Source organism: Rhinoderma darwinii, chromosome 5, assembly GCF_050947455.1.
Source record: "Rhinoderma darwinii isolate aRhiDar2 chromosome 5, aRhiDar2.hap1, whole genome shotgun sequence".
NCBI lineage: Eukaryota > Metazoa > Chordata > Amphibia > Anura > Rhinodermatidae > Rhinoderma > Rhinoderma darwinii.
The window spans coordinates 70,764,000-70,791,194 of NC_134691.1; the positions used below are offsets into that span (position 1 = coordinate 70,764,000).

The window sequence follows — 27,195 nt, forward strand, 5'->3', positions numbered from 1 at the left end:
AATGAGGATATATACTGTAGGCTAACATGTAGACTTACATTACATAGTCCATTGATGTATATTGTCCATGGATAGACAACATACTTCTGGTTATGAGCCAGTTAGTGTATGAGCCACTTTGACTTTCATCTCAATGTCATTTCTCAACAGTCTGCCTGGCTTTTGCCCAGCCCAGCTTTAATACTAAGCGCTGCTATATTAATGTGCTTAGGATTCACTTGTGCACATTGGTTTCTATAGCCGCAGAAGTGAAGCTTGAATGTCAGTCATAGCCTGAGTTTTCAAAGCCAGGAGTGGTTGTTAAATTCTCATGATCTCTTGATCATTTTAAACTGCATTGAGTATTTCTACCCTATAGTTCATACAGTTGATCAAATGATCATTGGGTTTATTTTAATTTTTCACTAACGGAGGTAATTTCTGCCAATTCTTCATTATAACACAATAATATTGAGTCTAAATATTGTTTTTCTGCAAAACTGGATGATTTGATTTAATTCTCTTTTTATTCTTCTTTCCTAGACGGCGTTCAAGGACCCTCTCCTTTCTCTAATGCAGACCTTTACCATGATGCTTGGTGATATTAACTATCATGATAGCTTTCTTGATCCGCTGCTCCATGATCAGATTGAATATCCAGTCTTAACATTTTTTCATCTGATTGTTTTTACTTTGTTAATCCCAATTCTTCTGATGAATTTACTTGTGAGTTCTTCGTAATATAGCATTAATAATTGTTGAGGGTAATTTATTACTGTGCTCTCTAAGTAAACAGAACTGACTAAACCGGGGGCCTAGCTAGAGGGTCTTGTGGGGCATATGCTCTGGGTGCCAGGAGGGGTGCCAATCTGCCTTGGCCAGGATATTAAGATACAGGGCTAGGGCAGCAAACTAAATCTTTGCCCAAGATGGATAAAAGTCTAGCAGTGACTGACAGTATCTCACTGCATAGCAATCTATGTCTTTATTGCTTACAATCCTCTTGACGGTACCGTAATTTTAATTATATGTTTTCACTTGTTACTGTTATTTAAGGTTTGTGCCCAACGCTGTCAAAAGGAGATAGGAGACTTGATGAATTTTTAAAGGGTGTGCAACTACATAATATTAAAAAGTAATGAGAAATCTCTAATACAGTGAATAGTTGAAAAATTAAGATATTTTAAGCTTGGGAAAAAAAGACACCTCTCCGGCAGGTATCATTCTGTTGGAAAAGGTAGAATTAGAACAGCACATCGGGTCTTTTCAACAGGTAATGTATGGAGAATATGCAACAGTCCGTCCCATTGGCCATCTAGTACTTCACAGAAGAGTGCAGGGACGTCAGTATTATCCATTTGGGTTCGAAACATTGCTTTGTGTAGGATGTTGAAAGAATAAAGCACTTGAATTTTGGATGAATGCAGATGTCTCTCTTTTGCACTGTAATAATTATGTCATTGTAATCAGTGATTCATATACAGATATATGTAGGAAATACATTTGTTACCTGCTACCCAGTGATGTAAACAAAAAAACTAACAAAAATATTTCATGAAATGTAAAAAAAAAAATGTATCAAATACAATGGTAAAATTATACATAAAGAATATTAAAAAAAATTAAATAGGGAAAAAATGATAAAAAAATAAAATACAATGGGAACATTTAGAACTAAAAAATAAAAAAAACGAAAAAAAAAATCTAGGAAAAAATAATAATAAGTACATTGGAAAAAAAATCTAAATAAAGAATTAAAAAAACAAAAAAAACAAACCTAGGGAAAAAAAAGATGACCCCTCTATAAACCCAAGAGTACCAGTATTAGACATACCTTCGTATCTTCAATCACAGGACAATTTGAGGATTCATTTGGGAGTAAATATCATTGATTTAACCAACTGCCTTTGAGCAGAATGAGAAAAAAATGTAAACACTTTTGTTGTATTCTTGTCCCTGGTCAATTTGTATAAACAAGGTTAATGGGAACTAAACTGTCACATGATATATTAGGGGGATTGTATCATCAGAAAATGAAATTTTTATTTCAATCAATATTATAAACATATATATATATATATATATATATATATTTTCTCTTTTTCGATTTATGTGACTACCCATATTTTAAAAGATCCTTAAATAATGCTGTTATCACACTGGCCCTGGGGAACACACACAATGGGCTGATATTTCTTGATTTTTGTAGCTCACTTGTCAGATTTGCTGTACAGACTGCTGGAGGCCTATAAACGGCAGGATAAGTACAATATAAATTGTGTACACATAAAAAGTTCTGTTTTCATCTCCCCTGTCACTCCCTGGTCTCTGGGGGAGTGGATTGTCTGCCATCTTTCCCTAGAGATTGTATTAGTCGATTGACATTGCTTTTACATTGAACTTCCATTCATTGCAGTTGCCATAAAGCACACACATTCACCTTGCTGCACTGTATATACTGTACAGATGATACAGGAAGGATGTGTGTGCCTCCATTGTACCTCCCCCTACCATGGAAAGTTTCTAAAACATGATAAACATAGTATTTATCTTCTATATACCTTAATTTAATTAAAATTTATTAAAACAAAAATTAAATACATAAGGCATTTCCTTTAAGTCCAAGAACTGTATAATGGAGCAGGGTGCATTCTTCATGTACGGAGGAAAGATGTTTCCTTGTAGAAAACATATCACTAAATACAGGAATAGTGTTTTTTATTGTAAGAGTTCTTACACTTTGTAATGCCTAACCAAGATGTAGAAATAATGGGAAAAAAATACCATAATATACAGTATCTGTCCAAGATAAAGATCTCAAAGTTCTTGCGAGGTTAGAACGACTTTATCAAATTTGGCTAGAATTACAGTACTTGGGATGTTTTTATTTTGTCTTTCAGTGGATAAAATAGCTATATCTGAGAAAGAATGAACATGATGTACATGTGTCTTTTCTCAACCGGTGCAAGTTTGTGACTGGACTAAACATGTTGTTGTTTTTTTAACCTATAGATTGGTCTGGCTGTAGGTGACATTGCAGAAGTACAGCGGAATGCAGCACTTAAAAGGATTGCAATGCAGGTAAATAACACATTTAGGAGGAGGCATAAGAAAAAATTATACATATTTTGGAGAGCAAATAAAAAATTATTATTTTCCCCAAGCTAGAGCAATCTTCACAAATATTCTCTACCTTGGTTAGTTGTTTCAAAAAGCATAAGCGTAATTCCATGGATGTGTGTATGTTTTTAGTGAGGTTTAAATGGTCGCTAAGTTTTTAACAAACATTGCATTAATCAATAGTACAAGCAACTATAAGGAACTATGTAATATATCTTATTAAAGAAAAATGCCTCTTCCTCCACTTATCATGCTCCTCCCCCTCCACCCCTCTTAACTGTTGAATTACTCTGAATTTAACACTTTTGCCACCTCCTCAAGATGAGATGGACAATCAGCTCAGTGAAGGATCAGGTTACAGCTGCCCATAGAAAACTTGGGAGAGGGGAGAGGGAAGGAGGGAGCAGAAGCAGAGTGAGAGGGAGGCAGAGAAAAATACAGACACTGCAGCAGCTTCTAATAAGTGTTCTATCTAACTCCAGTGCTGGATTTACAGCTACACTGCTCATTACTGCTGTATAATCTCCTCCAAGCTTCTGCGGCATCTATATATATATATATATATATATATATATATATATATATATATATATATATATATATATATATATATATATATATATATATATATATATATATATAATATTTATATATATATACATATATATATATATATATATATATATACACGTGATAGAAAAAAAATAGTAGAACCATATACTCCTCTTCTATGTTGCAGTGTATAGAAGACATTATATCTGTTAGGCTCCACCCCCTAGCTCAGAGATAAAGCCTGCAATGGGGAAGCTTCTAAATAATACAAAATATAAGTTATATAATGGCCAGAAATAGTGTTACTCCTCATGTACACACATATGACAATTTATTCTGAAAAGCCACCTGAAAGGTTAGGAAGTTTTAAATAAATGTTTTTGCTTTTAAATTTAAATCGAACAGAAGTCACTCTGGGCTCACTGTTTCAGCTGTTAATAGGCATCTGTGTAACTTTAAAACCCTTCTTACGCACCCTCTTTATATATGTGTCCTTATGAAAGATATTGTGCCGACACTTTATCAGCCCGATCCTCTTGAATTGACAGGGAGTTGAAATGACCAGCTTCCTATAGCAATAAATGGTAATCATAGACGGGAATTTATTAACTTTTCTACACCAGTTTTCTGGCATAAAAATGGCACAAAAGTCGCAATTTGCTGTAAAACTTGTTCCTTTCTGCCGTTTGAGTCACTCACTGCAATTTTCCAAAAGTGGGTGTAGCTTAGGGGAAGTTGTTTGGTTAAACTTATTACATTGAATAACGAAGAAAATAAAATGATCTCTTTTCCCTATTTTCTGCCCATTTTTCCCTTTATGAAACTGAAAAAAAAAAAGATACAGCTTATTTTTTGGTATAATATGAAAACCCATCTATGCTAGCTTAAAATTGTAAACATTTTCACGTTTCGAAATTCTAAGGGTGAAAAGATTACATTTTAATGGGGACATTTAGGCATTGAAAACCTTGGTCATAAAAGCATTTAGAAACAGACTTACCTAGAAGCCACTCAAAACACTTCATTTCACATCCCTTTTGAATCGATATGAAAGAACCCTTTGTCATAAAGGAAATCTCAAGACAGATGAGATAATTTTTTCAATCTGAAATACAGTCCAAAGCCACTACTAAGGATGAGGATAAAAAATGGAGGGAATGCTTTGGATAAACACCACTTGCAGTAGAAGTTCCCAAATCTTAAGTCATTGTTACTAGATTTGAGAACTTGTGCTACGAGTTGTGTTTATCTGGGGAATTCCCTCCATGATGTAACCTTAATTGGATATCTGCACCAGCACGGTGGGTGATGGACACTGGTAGCATCTTCCCTCTGACGTGAGGCTCCACAAATACATCATAGAATTGTACTTACTTTTTATCACAACTTCTAAAGTTTAGCCTTTCAATCTTCTATCTCCTCTGATACCTCCTTACAGAACTGCCACTATGTTGCACCGTTTCTTTTTCTTTTTTTTACTTCTGAGCCCTATTTAGAACTACTAAGGCTCTATGACTCTATTGAACCATATTGAGAGCCCTTCTCTCCCAGCAGAAGGTGTAGAACATTAGTCAATCTACCCAGGTATAGGTAGCCTCCAAGAAAATACTGTACAAACAACTTATCCATGTTCTTGAAGACCATTTATGGAACTGCAGGCCTTTTTAACCTTAAGGTTAGTTTTCAGGAACCCACAATGTGAAAGATAGTGGGACATTTGAGATTTATGTGAGCACTGCAAGATATTACTTACTGCTATGCAATAACATCAATAGTCACATTGTGTGATAGATATACCATTTGGATCATTTGCTATACACAAATGCGAAAAAGTTAGCCTCCTTAAGCAACAAAGTATCCTTATGTCTGGTGTAAAGTAACACCAGGATTCTATAGTAAAAACATCCTAGCTGAAGCTGATCTAAAATACAAATTAATTGCTTAGGAAAAAAAAAAAGTTTTGTGAAACTCCTGACTATTGAACACAATAGTGATGCCGTGGAAGAACCTGAAATAAGTAGTTCATGCATGAAAACTGACAAATGTGTCCCAATTAAAGCAGTACTCTAAGGTAAAATCTAGACAAAAATGATTTGCCGACATGTCATACAAGCAAATTCGATGATTACTACTGGATATTTAGTGGATTTCAGACCAAAAGTGATTTTCAGATGTCTATTTTACAGAGTGAATGAGCTCCCTTTGATCCTGGTGTGAGATTTCAGTTACTGGATATGTCTGACAAGCAAAAATGCAATAATAGGGGAAATATTTATTTTTTTCATGATTCCCATCCTCAAAAATAGTTTTATACATTTTCTTACCTGCCTGTGGTTATCTAAATGGCCTATATAAAACAGGGTTTCAATTTGACTCTAACATATGCTCAGTTAAAGTTATGTGTAATCCACATTATAGATATGTCACTAGCTAATTGATAAAAAATGCAAAACAAAAAAACTAAAATATATATATATGTATTTATTTATTTTTAATAAGAATTATATTTCAATATGTATGTGCTTAGGTGAATCTCCATACAAATTTAGAGAAGAAACTGCCATACTGGTTCTTGAAGCGGGTGGATCAAGTCACTTCAATTGTTTACCCCAATAGGCCAAGAATATGGGGAGTTGCTTTTAAATCCGTGAGTATTGTTCTGTTTTGTTATCATGTTTTAAGTGAAATGATGAATGCTTTACATTGGCACCCGTTTCCCTTTTTCTATATGATGCGAGCAAAGCTCTGGCATTATGGTTCTGTTCCATTAGGTTTCCATTGACCCTGATGTGCAGAATGACAAAGTCTTCAGCATTATTCAGTCCACTACAAAAAAATTGTTTTAAAATGTAACAGGTCAACTCACATCAGTTCATTGGAAAAACGAGGTGTCATTTCTAAATGCAACAAAATGTGAAAAACAAATAACATCTTATGATAATGATCCTACATAAAGATATAGTAATATGTATTCAGGCAGCTCATTATGGAATATACCATTACCATGTAACTTTGGGAGCAGTATGAGTCACCCCAAAAGCAGTGGTTCAACTTCTATATCACTGATGGTAAACGTCAGACTAGCACTAATATGCGAGATGATACTGTAGCCCACGTTTAGATGGAAAAATCTAAATTTTGCCTTTCTTTGCCTGGAAAAATCCCTCGTTGTCAATTTTTTTCTTTTTTATTTGTCACATGATTTGTTTTCTATGATTATTATTACATCTTAAGTATATATTTTGCATTTTTCTAGAGCATTGTTAATTATTTCCTTACTTGCGAAGACTTTAAAACTGAAGTTTCCGACAACGATGCCACAATGGAAGTGGAACTTTGGAAGCAAAAGAATAGGTTTGTATTTGCCATAGTTTTCTATTCCTTCCTTATTCTTATTTCTTTTAAATACTGTATAAATCCATACATGTATGAATCAGTATAATTTTACAGTGGATATATGAACTTTTTATTTTCTCTGAGGCACAACCTCCAAATAATGCTAACACTAGGACTCCACTGGTTCCATACATCATTTCTTTGTTAGGCTTTGATACTTGTAGTGTTATAGATGTTAAGTTGTGCTCCTGCGTCACAAATACCGCGGACGAGTATTGATAAAACCCCCAAAAAACAGCTGATTTAGTAATCCTGTCAAAACAACAACAACAACAACAAAAACAACAACAACAACAACAATACCACACAGTCTATGCAGCGGTTAGACATAAATAAAGGGCAAGGCAGTAAATAACAATCTTCAGATGGTAAGTTAATACCACTTTGCAATCCATGGGATGTTTTCTGATGCCATATAACAAGTTTTCCAGTGTTCCTTTTCAGTTTTAATCAGTTACAAAAAAGTTGATAATATGCATACCGTCTTAACCCCATAATGACCAGCCTATTTTAGACCTTAATAATCATCGTCTCATTCCAAGAGCTATAACTTTTTTCTTTTTGCATCGTCATAGCTGTATAAGGTTTTGTTTTTTTTGCGGAATAATAGCACGTTTTGGGGTACATAGAATTTATTGATTAACTTTTATTAACTTTTTTTGGGGGGATAGAAAAAAAACAGCAATTTCATCATACTTTTTTGCGTCCTAAATTTACACCGTTTACCGTGTGGTATAAATAACACAATAAATTTATTCAGTGGATTGTTGCGATTGCAACGATACCAAATTTATATAGATTTTGTATGTTTTACTACTTTTACACAGTAAAAACACGTTTTTTTCAAAATTATTTGTTTTTGTGTCTCCATATTTGAAGAGCCATAACTTTTTTATTTTTTCTCCGATGCAATTGTATGAGGGCTTTTGTTTTGCGGGACAAATCGTAGGTTTTATTGGTGCCATTTTGGAGTAGATGCGACTTTTTGATCACTTTTTATCACATTTTTTTTAAGGCAGGATTCAAAGAAAACAGCAATTTTTGCATTGTTTTATATTTAATTTTTTAGGTAGATCACCGTGCGGGTTAAATGATGTAATAACTTTATAGTTGGGGTTGCTACAGTTTCGGCGATACCAAATATGTGTAACTTTTTTACTTTATTTTGTTTTTTAATAATAAAGCCGTTTGTAAGGGGAAAAAGTGGGTTTTTCATTTTTTTTATTCACTTTTTCTTAAACTTTTTTTTACTTTTTTACTAGTCCTCCTAGGAGACTTCACTATGCGATCCTCCGATCGCATTTATAATACACTACAATACTTCTGTATTGCAGTGTATTACTGCCTGTCCGTGTAAAACGGACAAGCATCTGCTAGGCCATGCCTCTGGCATGACCTAGCAGGCATACACTACAGGCAGACCTGGGGGCCTTTAGTAGGCCCCCCCGGCTACCATAGAAGACATCGGCACTCTGCGATCACACGCAGAGTGCTGGTGGGATGAGCGGGAGCTCCCTCCCACTCTCCAAAAACCACTCAGATGCGGCGCTCGCTATTGAGCGCTGCATCCGAGGGGTTAAATGGGTGAGATCGATATTGATTATAGTTTTGACCTTCAAGTGAAAGGTTAAATCAATTTCTTCATCCACAATTCTTTGCATATTATATGAAGATATTGATAACTGAAGTTAAAAGAGGACATTTAGAGGGAGGATTAAATTCATGGGTTTGTCATTGAGCTCATGACGACTTGTACCCCATCATTTATTCTGGTCTATAGCATAACTATTTGGCACAGACGATAGTATATTGTATTACAGTCTGTTACCTAAAAGAGCCTACAAAGAAGCCATAGGGAATCTTAAGTTAAAACAGAAATACACTTTAATACACTTAAACATTTCAATCCGTGACCCATGATCATTGTGTAGTGATTATTGTGTTTGCACCCATGCATAAAAACTGTTCTAAGAAAATTTTTCAATGTTGCCTATAGCATCATATCAGATCAGCTCTTATATTCTACAAGAAACTCCCTTAAGACGAACGCTGAGATCTGATTATGTTGTGATTGGCAGCACAGATTTAAATTCCTTCTGTATGACCACTGTAAATCACCATTGCATCATTCTGTTTGATATTCTCAACTCTCTCTGAATGACTGGCCTGATAATAACTGTTTAGCAGCCGCGAAGTTGACCACAGACATGAGATAAATGTTGTCGCACAATTTAAACTCGTTCGTCTAACTATTGGCCATGTATTGGTCATACTCTTTAATCTAAGACCATTTACAGACAATCTGTTGAAAAAAGATACTTCGACGACCTATCTGGTGTTTATGGTACATATTCTTGTGTCTTTGCCACCAGGATGATAAAAGTTCTATACCCTACATTGGACATTTTTTTTATATGAAATATCTTTAGACAGTTTTATTCCTGTATCTGTTTATTGTCCTTACATTTTACTTATTTTTTTATTTTTATCTCTGAGCGAGAGTACCAGGAAAAGCAGGCATGCGAGGAATCTGAGTTTCTGAGTTGCCATCAGGACAACCCCTGTTTATATTCCCCATCAGGGCATATAGACTTCATAGAGGGGGTCCCCTGAAAAGCATCAGCTCTCACTCTAGCGGACACCATCCATGTGTTACATTGTTCATCTATATTTTCCCTACAGCGACCACATCTTTCTCCTGTAAAACCAGTTGTTTGCCAAAGGTCTTGAGAGCCGGACCTGCAACGATCAGCTGATTGCCGTGGCAGCCTTCAGATTAAATGGTTTGTCTGTAGTGAGACAACCCCGTTTAATGAGAGTGAACCTATTCCTACAAGGTGGTCCTCACATTATACATTTTCGGATCCTATTAAATTTCCTTTATCAGTTCCAATGTAGGTATTTAAAATAAGAGTGTGACGTGTTGAGGGCTTTATGTTTTCATTTTCAGATAAGTATATAATAGATGCCACAATATGATTTAAAGGCCCAAAAAAGTAAATGTGAACATGCCAAACATCACACATCCCTTTAAAATATGTCTCACCTTTTCTAAAAATACTTTGTGTAAATAAATGCTTAGAAGAATACTGACTGTAATATTCGCACAATCTTAGGTTGAAGGATCTGTCCACAGTAATGCAGAAGCAACATGAACTTATCAAGCTGATTATTCAGAAAATGGAGATTGTATCAGAGGCAGATGACGAAGACCAGCATGAACTCTTTCATCATAATAAACCGAAAAATCAGAAGATGGAACGCAAAGAAAGTAAATGGGATTGTGTGGTGAAAGCTGTAAAGTGCAACGGCTGAATTAATGTAATTGTTCCCATGTATTCATTTTAGCATATAGATATATTTTATGTGCTGGTAGTGTCTGCTGTATTGTAATTGTATTATGGTCTATGTCTTGTCTATGTCAGACTCATTAACAGCCCCACCACAAAGATATTCATAGGGAAATCCAGGTAGTTACTTTTATCAAGTAGCAACTGAATGTCTGAAGGATATTGTGCTAGACCAGTGATTGCCAAACTTTTCACCAATTTCCACCTTAAAGAAACTTTGTATGCACAGGCCAAGATTTGTCGCGTAATATGCCAGATCCTCTTTGTACAGACAGACCAGTAAGCCATTTCTGCTGTAAAAATAAGAACTTTTGCAGCTGTCTCTGGGAAACCCGGCTCCACGGAACTCCAGGGTTCTCCAAAGCCTTAACTCTTGGTACATGCAACATTTTACCATATGGCAAATATACAACCACTTGGTGCTGTGGGTAATGTTTCATTTACTTCTCAAAGATTACAGATGCAGATCTCAAAATACAGGAATTGGGATTTTTTCTTTTTTTTGTTCTCTTAAACCCCAAAATAATATTGTGTACAACATTTTACTACATAGTTATAAAATATTACAGAACCGTCTGTGTGTTTTCATCATGTACCATACATCTGGACTATAAACCTGTGCCACACATTAGGTATGTTCTTTTGATCTGTTTGAACTATATTAACCCCTTCAACCTAAATGCATTCTATTCCTTAAAGCGACCCTCCGGTCTCAAGACAGAGTAATAAATGTGATGGGGTATATGGAGTAATAATACCTAGTGCCTTAGAGTTGTGATCCTCTGCCGTAGATCTGCCATGGTCCTCTTTGTGGTGTCCCAAAATGGCCACAGCACTTCTCAGACTGAAACTGAGACTAAGACACTCTCTGTGATGTCGAACTGGGCAGACCTGATTACGTGAGTTGCTCAAGCCAATCCGAGAACAGTGAGAGTGTCTCAGACACAGTCTAAGAACCGCTACAGCCATTTTGGGACAACTTAAAACGAGACCCTAAAACAGCGGATCCACGGCATAGGGTCACAGCTGGAGGCATCAGGTAATATTACTCCATATGCCCCATCATATTTAAATGTGGTTTTGGGACTGGAGGGTCGCTTTAATGACCAAGGAATTTTCTTTGTTTTATAATTGTTGCATTCCAAGAGTCATATCTTTTTATTTTTCTGTGAACATAGCAGTATGAGGGATTATTTTTGTGGGACAAGATGTGTTTTTAAATGTCACCATTTTGGAGCACATGTAATGTATTGAATACATTTTTTTATTAATTTTTTTGGAATGTAAAGTAGAATAAAACAGCAATTTCAACATTGTTTTTTGGGATTTGTTCAAGATATTACATAAATAACATGATAATTTTATTCTGTGGATCGATAAGATTACGGCGATACCAAATTTATATCGTTTTTTATGTTTCATACAGTGAAGGAAATAAGTATTTGATCCCTTGCTGATTTTGTAAGTTTGCCCACTGTCAAAGACATGAACAGTCTAGAATTTTTAGGCTAGGTTAATTTTACCAGTGAGAGATAGATTATATCTAAAAAAAAACAAAAACAGAAAATCACATAGTCAAAATTATATATATATTTATTTGCATTGTGCACAGAGAAATAAGTATTTGATCCCTTTGGCAAACAAGACTTAATGCTTGGTGGCAAAACCCTTGTTGGCAAGCACAGCAGTCAGATGTTTTTTGTAGTTGATGATGAGGTTTGCACACATGTTAGATGGAATTTTGGCCCACTCCTCTTTGCAGATCATCTGTAAATCATTAAGATTTCGAGGCTATCGCTTGGCAACTCGGATCTTCAGCTCCCTCCATAAGTTTTCGATGGGATTAAGGTCTGGAGACTGGCTAGGCCACTCCATGACCTTAATGTGCTTCTTTTTGAGCCACTCCTTTGTTGCCTTGGCTGTATGTTTCGGGTCATTGTCGTGCTGGAAGACCCAGCCACGAGCCATTTTTAATGTCCTGGTGGAGGGAAGGAGGTTGTCACTCAGGATTTGACGGTACATGGCTCCATCCATTCTCCCATTGATGCGGTGAAGTAGTCCTGTGCCCTTAGCAGAGAAACACCCCCAAAACATAATGTTTCCACCTCTATGCTTGACAGTGGGAATGGTGTTCTTTGGGTCATAGGCAGCATTTCTCTTCCTCCAAACACGGCGAGTTGAGTTAATGCCAAAGAGCTCAATTTTAGTCTCTTCTGACCACAGCACCTTCTCCCAATCACTCTCAGAATCATCCAGATGTTCATTTGCAAACTTCAGACGGGCCTGTACATGTGCCTTCTTGAGCAGGGGGACCTTGCGGGCACTGCAGGATTTTAATCCATTACGGCGTAATGTGTTACCAATGGTTTTCTTGGTGACTTTGGTCCCAGCTGCCTTGAGATCATTAACAAGTTCCCCCCATGTAGTTTTCGGCTGAGCTCTCATCTTCCTCAGGTTCAAGGATACCCCACGAGGTGAGATTTTGCATGGAGCCCCAGATCGATGTCGATTGACAGTCATTTTGTATGTCTTCCATTTTCATACTATTGCACCAACAGTTGTCTCCTTCTCACCCAGCGTCTTACTTATGGTTTTGTAGCCCATTCCAGCCTTGTGCAGGTCTATGATCTTGTCCCTGACATCCTTAGAAAGCTCTTTGGTCTTGCCCATGTTGTAGAGGTTAGAGTCAGACTGATTAATTGAGTCTGTGGACAGGAGTCTTTTATACAGGTGACCATTTAAGACAGCTGTCTTTAATGCAGGCACCAAGTTGATTAATGGTTGGTAGGGGATCAAATACTTATTTCTCTGTGCACAATGCAAATAAATATATATAATTTTGACTATGTGATTTTCTGTTTTTTTATTTTTATATAATCTATCTCTCACTGGTAAAATTAACCTAGCCTAAAAATTCTAGACTGTTCATGACTTTGACAGTGGGCAAACTTACAAAATCAGCAAGGGATCCAATACTTATTTCCTTCACTATAGCTCTTGCACAATAAAACACTTTTTTGTAGAAAATTATTTGTTTTTGTGTCGTCACATTTGTGTGCGCTAACGTATTTATTTTTCCATTGATGTAGATGTATGAGAGCTTGCTTTTTGTGGAATGAGCTGCATTGTTCATTGGTACGATTTTGGGAGACACACAGCTTTTTAATAACTTTTTATTCCTTTTTTAGATAGGCGTATTGAACAAAAAACATCAATTCTGGCTTTGTATTTTAGAATTTTTTTCACTGTGCTGCATAAATGTTATAATTTTATAGTACAGTTTGCTACAAATGAGCCAATATCAATTTTTTAGTTTTGTCATTTTTATACTCTTACCATAATCGGCTTGATTATGGGAAGAGTAAAAAAATGACAAAACGAAAAAATTTGTAGGGGAAAAAATTGCTTTTTTTTTTTTTTTCTTCAGAACACTTTATTGAATTTTTATTTGCAATACTTTTAAGTCTCTCTTGAACATACAATCATTTAGTTTAATCACTTACATGTTAGGCTGCCGTGGCATCCCATGGGCACCACGTGATTGTGGAAATGGGGTGCCAGTGGGCTATCAGAGGGAAACCCCCCTCTCTCTGTAAAACCTCTTGGGTGCCATGGTCTCTATTAACAGCGGCATCTAAGCGGATAAACAGAGATGATCGGAGCTAGCTCGATTCTAGCCATTGCAGCAGGTTGTATGTTACAGCTGACACCCGCTGATGATGGTGCTGGCTCAGGATGTTCCAGGATTCGTACATTTACAACAATGTACGGCACTGTACAGGAAAAACCTCCCACCAGTATCGTAAATGTACGGTGCAAAAGAGATTAATATTTACCAGATAATAATCAGATGATCTTAGATAAAAGTCAATGTGAGGATCAGCTTGGTTAGTTTTGAACTAGATAATAAAGCATAATTGCCTAAGCCCCTTCTTATTCCCTCAATTTTGTTTATATATAAAAAAAAATAATCAAATTTTATTTCTTACTTTTCAGTACTATGAATAGTAATCATTATGTCAATAACTGGATAGATGCATGTGAGAGAGTAAAGTAATTGTATTGTGTAAAGTGAAGAAAATACTGACGCTCACGGAAAAATGCATTGAATTTACATTGAAAACAAGTTTTACATAATGAAACATTTGGCGTTGATGTCATTGTTAGGTTCAGTACATTTGTAGTGGTCCTAAATTTTTTCCTTCGTTTTGTTTAAAGCGAATCTATTGTCAGAAAATAACTTATTGTTTCAATCAAATTTTAATGTTAAACATATATTTTTATTTTTTATTTTCCATGTGACTATATATATTCTAAAAAAAATTCATGAAATATTTTTTTCACACTGGCTACTGAGCCCTCACAATATGCTGACACTTCCTGTTGAAGTTTTTGTAGACATCACCATTCAGCTTGTGGTTTTGGTGGCGTTTTTTAGTGAAGTTTTTGAAGCTGCTCCTCACCCTTCCGAGAACATGCTCATAACACTCTCCCATAAAAGTAAAAATCGTCATTTTCTGAATCATGACCAGTTGCCTGCAGTGAAACAAATCACTGGCACGGCTGTTGTAGCAGGTAGGTGGCTGCCCCATAATCATGTGAAGAAAATAGAATAAACATTTTTTAAATAAAGTGATACAATTTCCTATAAATCCTGGGTTACAAACTTTAGAGATAATTTATTTATTTGCTATTTCAAAATTCTATTGATCATGTCTTGCCATAGTTCATTGCCTTGATAGAACATTTTATCTTATTCTATATCATCTCTTTCTTTCAGACTTTATATGTCTTGTATACTGTATGTCTTGTTCATTTGTTTTTGTGTCATCATTAATGCAAGATTTTAAGGGTCTACGAATCCGATATTTATATTATAAGGTGTGTTACTTGCTTTTATTACTATAGGATTACGGTTAGGCAAATGACATAAACTCCTCTACAAAACAAATCAACATAATGTAAAAAGTAATGTACTGTAAAATGCAAATAAAAAGTCAGTTTTTGGCTAAAATGTTTTCCATTTACTTGTCCATTTACTAGTCCATGATTTGACATCAATACAGATGAGATTAACTAAATTTCCCAAGTTACCTTGGAACAGTAGTACAGTCTCAAATTTAAGACACTGTCATGCTATCCATGCTGCCCTATGTATCCCTAAGACTATGTTCAGATGTCACAGAACTGCCGTAGACTTGCGATTAAATCCGCTGCAGATAACTTTCGCTATGTCTAGTTGTATACTTTTACTTTACTCCAAGTCCAAGGAACCCTGCAATTATTTTTTGGGCCCTTCAGCCAATCACAATCACTCTTTCATCTAGTGTAAACGACATGATGCCTAGCTGGCCCTGCACCTGCACTATACTGATAGAGATGTACCAGCTATATGGTGCTATATTAGGTCATATGGAGATAAACACAAGATGGCCACAAGTTTGTTGACACCTGACCATCACATCTGTATGAACTTGTTGAACTTCCTAAGCAATGGTGGTTAAAATGGAGATGGCCCCCTTTTGCTATTATAACATCCTCCACTTTTCCGGGAAGGCTTTCCACAAGATTTTGGAGTGTGTCTGTGGGACTTTGTGCCCATTCAGCCCAAAAGAGCATTTCTGAAGTTGACACTAATGTTGACACTGATGTTGGATGAGAATGTCGGGCTCACATTTTGCTTACTAATCCATCAAAAAAGTTGTGCAGTGGGTCAGGGCTCTGTGCAAGTCACTCAAGTTCCTCCACACCAAACTCATCAAACCATATCTTTATGAATCTCACTTTATCTACAAATCCAGATTCCTCCATCAGACTGCCAGATGGTAATATGTAATCGTTACTTCAGAGAACACATTTCCTCTGCTCCAGAATCCAGTGGCGGCGTGCTTTACACCACTCCAACTGACGCTTGCCATTGTGCATGGTGATCATAGGTTTGTGTGCAGCTGTTCCACCATAGAAACCCATTTCATGAAGCCCCTGACACACAGTTCTTGTGCTGTTGTTACTGCCAGAGGCAGTTTGGAGCTCTGTAGTGAATGGTGTAACAGAAAATAGGGGATTTATTTTTTATTTTTATGCATTACATGTTTCAGCACTCTGCACCTCCACTTTGTGAGTTTGTGTTGTCTACTACTTTGTGGCTGAGCTGTTGTTACTCCTAGGTGCTTCAACTTCACATTAATAGCACTTAGGGTATGTTCACACGCAGTGGTTTCATGCGTATTTTGGGGAGTTTACGCCTTGAAAAACGCCTGAAAAAATGGAAGCTGAACACCTACAAACATTTGCCCATTGAAATAAATTGGAAAAACAGTATATAGTTCATACGGGGCGTCTTTTTATGCCTCTGTTTTAAAAAACGGAGCGTAAGGGCCAATTCACGCAGAGTTTTTTTACACTTTTTTTTTACCCGGAAACCACGTCGAGAAACGTGCCATAAAACGGCTGAAAATGCCTCCCATTGATTTCAATGGGAGGCGGAGGCATTTTTTTCCCGCGAGCGGAAAAACCGGCTCGCGGGAAAAAAAAGGGACATGCCCTATCTTCGGGCGTTTACGCCTCTGACTTCCCATTGACATCAATGGGAGGCAGAAAAGCGTATTTCACTGCGTTTTATGCCCACGGTGCTCAATGGCCGCGGGCGAAAAACGCCGCAAAAATCGGCGTGCAGGTAGAGGAAAATCTGCCTCAAGATTCCAAACTGAATTTTGAGGCAGATTTTCCTCCTTCAAAAAACTCTGTGTGAACCCAGCCTAAAAAGAAGTAGCATGTCACTTCTTGAGGCGTTTTTTGGAGCTTATTTTCCATTGAACACTATGAAAAACACCTCAAAAGAAGCTCCAAATTAAAAGAAGCTTGATTTTCAGCTTTAAAAACACCTGAAAATCAGAGTCTGTTTTCTCTGAAAACAGCTCTGTATTTTCAGACATTTTTGAGTTTGTGTGTGCACATACCCTTACAGTTCACTGGGTATACGACTACCAATGTTTGTGTGCAGTGCTAGCTACGTTATATTGATGATGTTCTCTTTATATGGCAGGGTTCTGAGTGTGAGCTGACGAAATTCATGCAGCAGTTGAATGTGAATTCCTTCAATATTAGATTGACACATATGTCACATAGACAGAAAATAGTATTTTTGGACATACAAATTTTCACCGATCAGGATGGGTTCCTTCAAACTGACGTCTTTCGTAAATCCACATCAGTTAATTCACTGCTGCATGCTTCGTCCTCTCATACACGTTCAACTGTCAAAGCCATCCCGGTTGGCCAGTTCTTCAGGATGAAGCGGATTTGCTCCACTGAGAGATTGTTTGAACAACAGTCAGAGGAACTCAAATCTAGGTTTGTAGACAGAGGGTGCAGTAGACGTCTCATAAAGTCAGGATATAATAGGGCTAAAAAAAAACACCACGCTGTGACATATTAAGAACAAAAACCCATCAAACTGAAGATAATAACGTACGTTTTATAACAACATACAACAATCAATGGGATAAAGTGAGGACAATTCTGGGGCAACATTGGTCGATTCTAAGATCAGAACCAGCATTAGCACAATGTTTGTCTGAAAAACCTATGATGACGGCTAAGAGGAGCAGAAACCTCAAAGATTTTTTGACTAGGAACCATTATGTACCGAGGTATATAAATCCTTTTAGTTCACGGGAACCAAAAGTCGGATGCTATCCCTGTGGTGACTGTATTGCATGTCCCAATATCATCAGAGCAAGAGACTTTATGTCAGTAGATGGAATAAGAACATTTAAAATTAGGGACTACATTTTCTGTATCACTACACACGTAGTGTATTATGCACTATGTGGGTGTCCAAAGGTTTATGTAGGTCTGACATCTAGACAGTTGAGGGTACGTACTAGAGAGCATGTACGTGACATCATTGGAGCAAATGCCATAGATGACTTTAGACAACTTAAAACGCTGCCAAGACACTTCAAAAGATACCATGGCTGCAATCCAAACTCTCTTAGGATCCGCGGTATTGACCGCATACATTGTGGCATCAGAGGGGGTAATCTGAAGAAGGTTCTGGCACAAAGAGGATGCATGTGGATCGTCAAAATAGGTTCTATGACGCCTTGTGGTCTCAATGAACAACTGAACTTTGCCCCATTTCTCTAAATTAATTATTCTACCACCAGCATGCTGTATAGGTATTTGATGTATCATCTTTCATCAGTCTGACAGCCTTTCTATAGGAAACCGAATTTCTGACCCGGATATCCCCCAAAACATGGATGGAGAAAATCTTATTAACTAAATTGTCCTTTGATATGTGATTTATTCTGATAAAACTTTTATTCATCTATTTTCTCCCTTTCTTTTCCATTTTTTCCTTGCTTTATTATTCTCGTAATTATTTTTGGTTTGGCACTACTCTTGCTGTTGGACATGGGCTGAAATAGCCTTATGTCCTGCAGCAATCTTATAATTCATATTATTTGAGTACATGGTTTATAATGTTCATATTCTCCTTCTTAACCTTGCAATTTATATGTCACTTTATTAATCCTCTGTTTTTTTGGGGGAGATAAACTTTCTCTTGCACTAATGTCAATAGGTAGTTCTATACATGCTGCTAAAAAATTATTAACATACACCATCATATATGTAGAGCATAATTTTTGTTCTCTCTGTGTATGTGTGTTTTGTTTTCTTAAACACACTACACATGTGAATATATTTAACAAGTTTTCTAATTGTCACATGCTCACGCATATTTGTCCTGGTTTTACTACTTTCATTTTTCATAATTTTTTAAATAAAGGGTGATCTCTTGAAACTGGCTATGCTTACATCATATGTGATGATCGGGACATAAATAATTAAAAAACTTACCTGTACCCTCCCTGTTTTGGCTGTCCAATGAGGAACACAGTCCGTCTGCGTGTTGCCGATGTTTGGCCTGCCCCGTTCCCGCCCCCTACAGCGCACTGCGCATGTCCGGGATCCCTGTACGCGTCGGGGACCCGGATGTGCGCTACGGCGCTGGGGGCTGGAAGTGGGGCATGCCTCACTTCCGGTTTCGACAACGGACGTGCACCGGAATCTCGCTGGACAGAGAAAACGAGCAAGTACACCTGGGTCTGATCCTATTTAAGGCCTGACTGCATTTCGACACTATGCACCCCTTGAGGAAGCACATCACGAAACACACGCTGGGGTCCGATGCATGGTATCCAGACTTCCATGAGCACCAATATGGGTAAGGTTATTGAGGGGGAGGGGGGGGAACTATCTCTCTGTGACTAACTGTCTTTCTTATATAACTGTTTGAAATTTTCCTGACTATTATGTCTACACCTAATTGATATTATATGATGATCCAGTGTTCACAGATTTTCCCACCACCCATCCTCCATACTCCTATTTTTAGGATGTATTACATATTCCCATAAAGATACAGGGAGTCTGCCTCCCATGTTCAAACTGGAACATTATAGAGTCTTCTTGTCCTTTTTGTACCTCTTTTAAACGATGTTTGTCCAAATTTATGTGACCAATAATAATAGTTATATTTTTTTAAATATATATGGCTTCTATGCTCTGTCTTTTCTCTTTTGTTTAAATGCATATTTAGGAGTGGCCTTTGCCTTAACTGAGGGAGAATGCTTTATTTATAGCAGCATCTAGCCCGTTATTTGAATTGCATTAGGAGTTTTATGCAAATATAACAATGTTTGTCTATGGAGATTGCATGACTGTGTGCTTGATTTTATGCACCTGTTTTCAATGGGTGAGACTGAGACCGAGGGCCGCCATCAGAAATTTCGGGGCCCCATACAGTGAGATTGATCAGCAGGATTGCTAACCTCCTCTTCAGAAATTTCTGGACAACTGAGCTAAAATTCACCAAAATTTGTACGGACACATTACAAAATTGTTGCCTGTGCAGTGTGCAGTGTTCTAGGAGTGACTCACCAATCACAGCTCCGCTTGTAGCTTTCCCACGCTAACTTAGGTGATGTTTTTCTGATTAGTTGTTATCTTTGGCTTTTTTCTCCATCCGGCCCAGACCGCTGTGACGACTTATTCCAGCCACGGCTTATCTCTGCAGAATGTGACACACAGACATGTTGGTTTCTCGCCTTTCCAGCACCTCCTACCTATACCTCATCCTATAAACAACTCCTAATCCACAGTGCCTCAGATGGTAATAATGATCCCTCAGTGCTCGACACAATAAAAGTGCCCCTCAGTAACCGTGCCCCCTGCACATAACACCACACACAGTCCCTCTTGTAGATAGCCACACAGCTCCCCATTGTAAATAATTCCACACACAGCCCCCCTTGTATATAGTACCACATACAGCCCCCCTGTATATAGCGCCACACACAGCCCCCCTGTATATAGCACCACACACAGCCCCCTGTACATAGCATCACACACAGCCCCCCTGTACATAGCGCCACACACAGCCCCCCTGTATATAGCGCCACATACAGCCCCCTTTTATATAGTGCCACACAGCTCCTCCTTGTAGATAGCCACACAGCCCCCCTTGTAGATAGCCACACGGGTACCCCCTTGTAGATAGCGCCACACAGCTCCCCCAATATAGATAGCCACACAGCTCCCCCCTTGTAGATAGCCACACACAGCTCCCCTTGTTAATAGCCACACACAGCGCCCCCCTTGTAGCCACACACAGCGCCCCACTTGTAGATAGCCACACTGCTCCCTCTTGTAGCCACACGCAGCGCCCACCTTGTAGATAGCCACACAGCTCCCCCTTATAGATAGCCACACACAGTGCCCCTCTTGTAGCCACACACAGCTCCCCCTTGTAGATAGCCACACACAGCGCCCCCCTTGTAGCCACACACAGTGCCCCCTTGTAGATAGCCACACTGCTCCCACTTGTAGCCACACACGGCTCCCACCTTGTAGATAGCCACACAGCTCCCCCTTGTAGCCACACACAGCAACCCCCCTTCCCTTGTACTTAGTGCAAACAGAGCCGAAAGCGGTAGCCTAACGCTACCGCTCTCCACTCTGCCTGACACCACTCACCGTCAGGAGGAGGAGGTGGTCATGCAGCGAAGCAAAGTGGCGGAGGATCACTTTGAATGGGGTCGGCGACAGCGACGGCACACGACTGGACCAGACCAGTCACCTGACCCGAGTCACCCAACCTCATGTCAGGTGACTGGATTGGTCCACTCCCAGCACTGACCTCACTTAGCAACAGCCGGCCTGCATATTTTCAGGTTCCACAGAATCTGAAAATATGCCCGGCCGCGGCCTACTATTCCTTTGCACTGCGCATGTGAATTTTGGCGCATGCGCAGTGCAAAGTTCCGGGAGACTGCCGAAAATCCTGGACGGTGCTTTTTTCTGCCGGACGCTACGGACGGCAGAAAAAACACCCATTTTTGCGGACTGTCCGTAAATTTACAGAGGTTGGCAACCCTGTTGCTCAGGTCCCCTGGGGGTTTACCCTTTGAGCCTTTAAAGGGAGGAAAGTGAGCAGAATGCAGAGTAAGCAGCGACATGAGCATATCACGTCATTGTGTGTAAGCAAGGTAAACAGAGATGACTGGGGACCCCATATTGTTTATTCCAATTTTTTTTTTTTTATAAATGACGTGGGGTCCCCCTCATTTTTTCTAACCAGTCAGATACAAAATAGCAGCAGCAGGCTAGCATTACCAGGGTGGGAAGGCCCACAGTTTTGGGGATTTCCCAGCCTAAGTGTATGTTCACACGCACTGTTTTCAGACGTAATTCGGGCGTTTTACGCCTCGAATTACACCTGAAAAAACGCCCCTAATACGCCTACAAACATCTGCCCATTGCTTTCAATGGGAATTACGATGTTCTGTTCCCACGAGCCTTTATTTTACGCTTCGCTGTCAAAATACGGCGTGTAAAATGACGGCTCGTCAAAAGAAGTGCAGGACACTTCTTGGGACCTTTTTGGAGGCGTTTTTCATTAACTGCATTTAAAAACAGCTCCAAAAACGGCCGTAAAAAACGGCGCGAAAAATGCGAGTTGTTAAAAAAACGTCTGAAAATCAGGAGCTGTTTTCGCCTGAAATCAGCTCCGTATTTTCAGACGTTTTTGCTCACTGCGTGTGAACATACCCTAATAATGGCAGCCTGCGGTCGCCTCAATACCCGACTATCACTACAGGTGGTGGCGGTGGGGACCGCTGTCAGTGGCGGATTAAGTGTATCATGGGCCCTGGCAGTGGCGTAGCTATAGGGGTCGCAGCGGTCGCAGTTGCGACCGGGCCCGTAAGCCAGGGGGCCCGCAGGGCCCCCTCGCCACACTAACGCTGACTGCAGGGCCGGGCTGCCTATCTGGCAAATGCCAGATGCCGGTGTATGTAGTGTGCTGCTGCTGCCCGCCCACCTCTTTATCCCCAGCGGCGGGCCCTGCTCTGTAGTGTGACACATTTCCCCTCCCTGAGCAGCTCACAGCCCACTTGCTGGACGCTTTACTACGCAGCCTGCTGCAGTCCAGCCAATTAGTGTGGGTCATACTGATTGGCTGGGCTGCACTAGGCTGTGTACTACAGCGGCCAGCATGTAGACTGTGCACTGCCTAGGGGGGAATTGTTGTGGTCCTAGCAGCAGGAGGTGCCTCATGAGTCGTGGTGGACTTAACTTTTCAACCCCCCCTCCCCCGGTCCCATCATATTGCATCACGGCTCACAGAGCTGAGGAGAGAAATTGTCAGACTCAGGTAAGAGCCAGGGAGAACTGCAGCAGCTTATGAGAAAAAGTGTGTCCCCAGTACTTAGCAAAGAAACTACTGTCTGTTATGCCCTTCCCCTGCATGGGGAACTATAACTCCAAGCATGCCATGATACCTGTAGGTTTTCAGGACCTGCTGTGAGTTGTAGTTCTCCTCACCAATTGTATTCAACAAGTATTTTATTACTTTCTTAAAGAGGTATTCCTATTTACAGTATATGCCATAAGTACCACCCACTGGCGTAGCTATAGGGGTCGCAGTGGTCGCAATTGCGACCGGGCCCCGAAGCCTGGGGGCCCACAGCCCCCCTGCACCACATCAATAAAAAGTTACTATAGTAACTCGGGCCGCGGGCCCCTGTTACTATAGTAACAGACTGTACTTACCTTCCTGGTTCCGGATCGCAGCGGAGGTCCTGACGTCAAGCGCGGTGCGCAGCGCATGACATCACAGCCTTATGCGCCGCGCACAACATCGAGAGGACAGAACCTCCGCCGCGGCTGAAGAGGAAGGTAAGATTAGCCCTGACTGGCGGGGTCCGACTCCCTGGACCCGCCAATCAGCTGTTTTGAAGGGGCCGCAGCACTCGTACAAGAGCTGCTTCACCTTCATTCCGGTCACTTCATTCCGGTCACACTGTGAATCGGTGTCGGCGATTCACAGTGTGAGCGAGTAGTGAATTGAAGGGGAAGCAGCTCTCGTACGAGTGCTGCAGCCCCTTCAAAACAGCTGATTGGCGGGTCCCGGGAGACGGACCCCAACACATCAGCTATTGATGGCCTATCCTGAGGATAGGCCATCAATGTTTAGGGACTGCACAACCCCTTTAAGCCTACAATGTAGCAGGCTTAGAGGGCCCATGAGACAGGATCACAGGTTGTGTGATCTAAGCCCTGTATCTAAGCCAATAACATGGTAGGCTTAGATACATGGCCCATGTGTGATCCTGTCTGATGGGCCCTGTATATAAGCCTACCACACTGTAGGTTTAGATACAGGGCCCCAGCACACAGTGATCTTATACTGTATAAGATTACTGTCTGCTGGACCCTGTATCTAAGCCTACCTTGTGGTAGGCTTAGATACAGGGTCCCACAGACAGTATCACACATAGGCCCTGTGTCTAAGCCTAACACATGTGTTACTAATTGTTTTTCTTGTGTGTTTTCTTACAGGTTCGGTTGTTGGACTACGTCGGATTCTAGGACTACTTCGATGACGGCTTTTCTTTTTATTATCAATAAAATGGTTAATGAGGGTTGTGTGTGTTTTTTTTTATTTCAATAAAATATTTTTTATATGCCTTTGTGTTTTTTTTTAAACTATATTACTACCGCCTTAGTAATGGCTGCCGGCTGATTGACAGCATCCATTGCTAAGGCGGGGCTTAGTGTTAGCCGGTGCAGAGGCTAACACTAACCCCCTTTATTACCCCGGTACCCACCGCCTCCAGGGGTGCTGGGAAGAGCCGGGTACGATCCAGTACTTGACCATCTGTAGTGATGGTCGGCCACTGGGGTGGCCACAGGCTGGTATTATCAGGAGGGGAAAGGCCAAAAGGCTGCTGCTGCTTTATTATATCTGGCTGGTTATGAAAAATGGGGGGGACCCCACGTCATTTAAAAAAAATAAAAAATAAAAAATTGGAAAGGGCGATGTCGGGTCCCCCCCCCCCCCAATTTTCATAACCAGCCAGATACAACACAGCAGCAGCAGGCTTAGAGGGCCCATGAGACAGGATCACAGGTTGTGTGATCTAAGCCCTGTATCTAAGCCAATAACATGGTAGGCTCAGATACATGGCCCATGTGTGATCCTGTCTGATGGGCCCTGTATATAAGCCTACCACACTGTAGGTTTAGATACAGGGCCCCAGCACACAGTAATCTTATACTGTATAAGATTACTGTCTGCTGGACCCTGTATCTAAGCCTACCTTGTGGTAGGCTTAGATACAGGGTCTCACAGACAGTATCACGCATAGGCCCTGTGTCTAAGCCTAACACATGTTTTACTAATTGTTTTTCTTGTGTGTTTTCTTACAGGTTCGGTTGTTGGACTACGTCGGATTCCAGGACTACTTCGATGATGACTTTTCTTTTTATTATCAATAAAATGGTTAATGAGGGTTGTGTGTGTTTTTTTTATTTCAATAAAATATTTTTTCTATGCCTTTGTGGTTTTTTTAAACTATATTACTACCGCCTTAGTAATGGCTGCCGGCTGATTGACAGCATCCATTGCTAAGGCGGGGCTTAGTGTTAGCCGGTGCAGAGGCTAACACTAACCCCCTTTATTACCCCGGTACCCACCAACTCCAGGGGTGCTGGGAAGAGCCGGGTACGATCCAGTACTTGACCATCTGTAGTGAGGCTGGTATTATCAGGAGGGGAAAGGCCAAAAGGCTGCTGCTGCTTTATTGTATCTGGCTGGTTATGAAAAATGGGGGGGACCCCACGTCATTTAAAAAAAATAATAATAATAATTGGAAAGGACGATGTCGGGTCCCCCCCCCCCAATTTTCATAACCAGCCAGATACAACACAGCAGCAGCAGCAGGCAGCATTACCAGGGTGGTAGGTGCCACTGTTTTTGGCCTTCCCCAGCCTAATGCTACCAGCCTGCGGCCGCCCCGGTGTCTGACCGTCATTGCAGATAGTCGGGTACTGGTTCGTACCCGGCTCTTCCCAGTACCCCTGGTGGCGGTGGGTACCAGGGTAATAATGGGGGTTAGTCTTGGCCTCTGCACCTGCTAACATTAAGCCCCGCCTTAGTAATGGAGGTTGTCAATCAGCCAGCGGCCATTACTAAGGCGGTGATAATAAAGTTTAAAAAGATACAAGCACATAGAAAAAATATGTTATTGAAATAAAAAAACACAACCCTCATTAACCATTTTATTGAGAATAAAAAAACGCAGTCATTGAAGTCATCGTATCCGAAGTCCAACAACCGAATCTGTAAAAAAACACAAACACACAAAAATAATCAGTAACACATAAAGAAGCAAAATTATTATTCTTACCTTTCCTGGGTCCAGCGCTGGAGCCGCAATGTCAGCGAGCTGAGCCCTGTATCTAATCCAATCATGTGTGATACTGTCTGATGGGCCCTGAATCTAATCGTATCATGTGTGATACTGTCTGCTGGGCCCTATATCTAATCGGATCATGTGTGATACTGTCTGCTCAGCCACTGTATCTAATCCTATCATGTGTGATACTGTCTGCTCAGCCACTGTATCTAATCCTATCATGTGTGATACTGTCTGCTGAGCCAATGTATCTAATCCTATCCATAGTTTATAGGGTCATAGTGCTATAGATATGCTATGCTGTCTCCTATACACACATTTTTTTTTTGGGTGGACACATATATTGGGGCTATTTCCCCTGACATTTTAAGTCCTTTGTAATGATGGGGATAGGGAAACAGACAAGTGAGCCCTAATCTACCCGCCACTCAGTCCCTGCCTACTTGCAACGACCCACCCTAGGCGACGCGGTACAACTTGGCGACGGTCCCTACACTCAATAGGTGCACGACAGACAAACAGACAAGGGTACCAAGAAGCAAGGGAAATGGGGAAGTTGCCCACGGAAAACCGTGAGCAACAATCAATGTGAACGAGCCAAGTCAAACCAGGAGATGAGCGAGGTACAAATACGCAGAGCAGAAGAGTGGTCAGAAAAGCCAAGGTCAATCACAAGCAGAGGATAAGTAGTTCAAGAAGCTGCAGCAGGGCCAGTAAACCAACAGAGAAGAATCACAAGCAAGGAGGAACAGGAAAGGCAGGTATAAATAGACAGAGGGCGGGAGCTAACTCCGTCTGGCCAGGCTGTGATAGGCTCTCCCACTCCTAAGCCTGCCATCCTGAGTGTTGGAAGATGGAGTCAGTCTCACAGACATAGAAGCAGGTGCAGACTGATTACTTATGGGCGTTGACACAGAAGCTGTGCCTGGCAGATCCTTTACATCCTTAGTGACGCCCCCGGCTGCTAGTGCTGCATTGTTGTCTCACTTAGGAGACCCAGCGATGCAGTTGAAAGCTGCGGACCGTCG

At 40.1% G+C, this 27,195-nt stretch overlaps 1 protein-coding gene across 2 annotated transcripts in view; it reads left to right on the top strand.

Moving 5' to 3' along the window:
- TRPA1 (transient receptor potential cation channel subfamily A member 1) overlaps positions 1-10,918 on the top strand; it is a 100,226-nt gene extending 89,308 nt beyond the window's left edge. Inside the window, exons 23-27 of one of the 2 annotated variants that reach the window (XM_075828227.1) lie at positions 523-705; positions 2,992-3,060; positions 6,179-6,283; positions 6,908-7,005; positions 10,164-10,918. In XM_075828227.1, the coding sequence (XP_075684342.1) occupies positions 523-705; positions 2,992-3,060; positions 6,179-6,283; positions 6,908-7,005; positions 10,164-10,362 (654 nt within the window). In that variant the 3' untranslated portion in view covers positions 10,363-10,918. Of the gene's footprint in view, positions 1-522; positions 706-2,991; positions 3,061-6,178; positions 6,299-6,907; positions 7,006-10,163 lie in introns of both variants that reach the window. The other variant, XM_075828226.1, reaches the window with a different exon arrangement.
- The last annotated feature ends 16,277 nt before the right edge of the window (positions 10,919-27,195 follow it).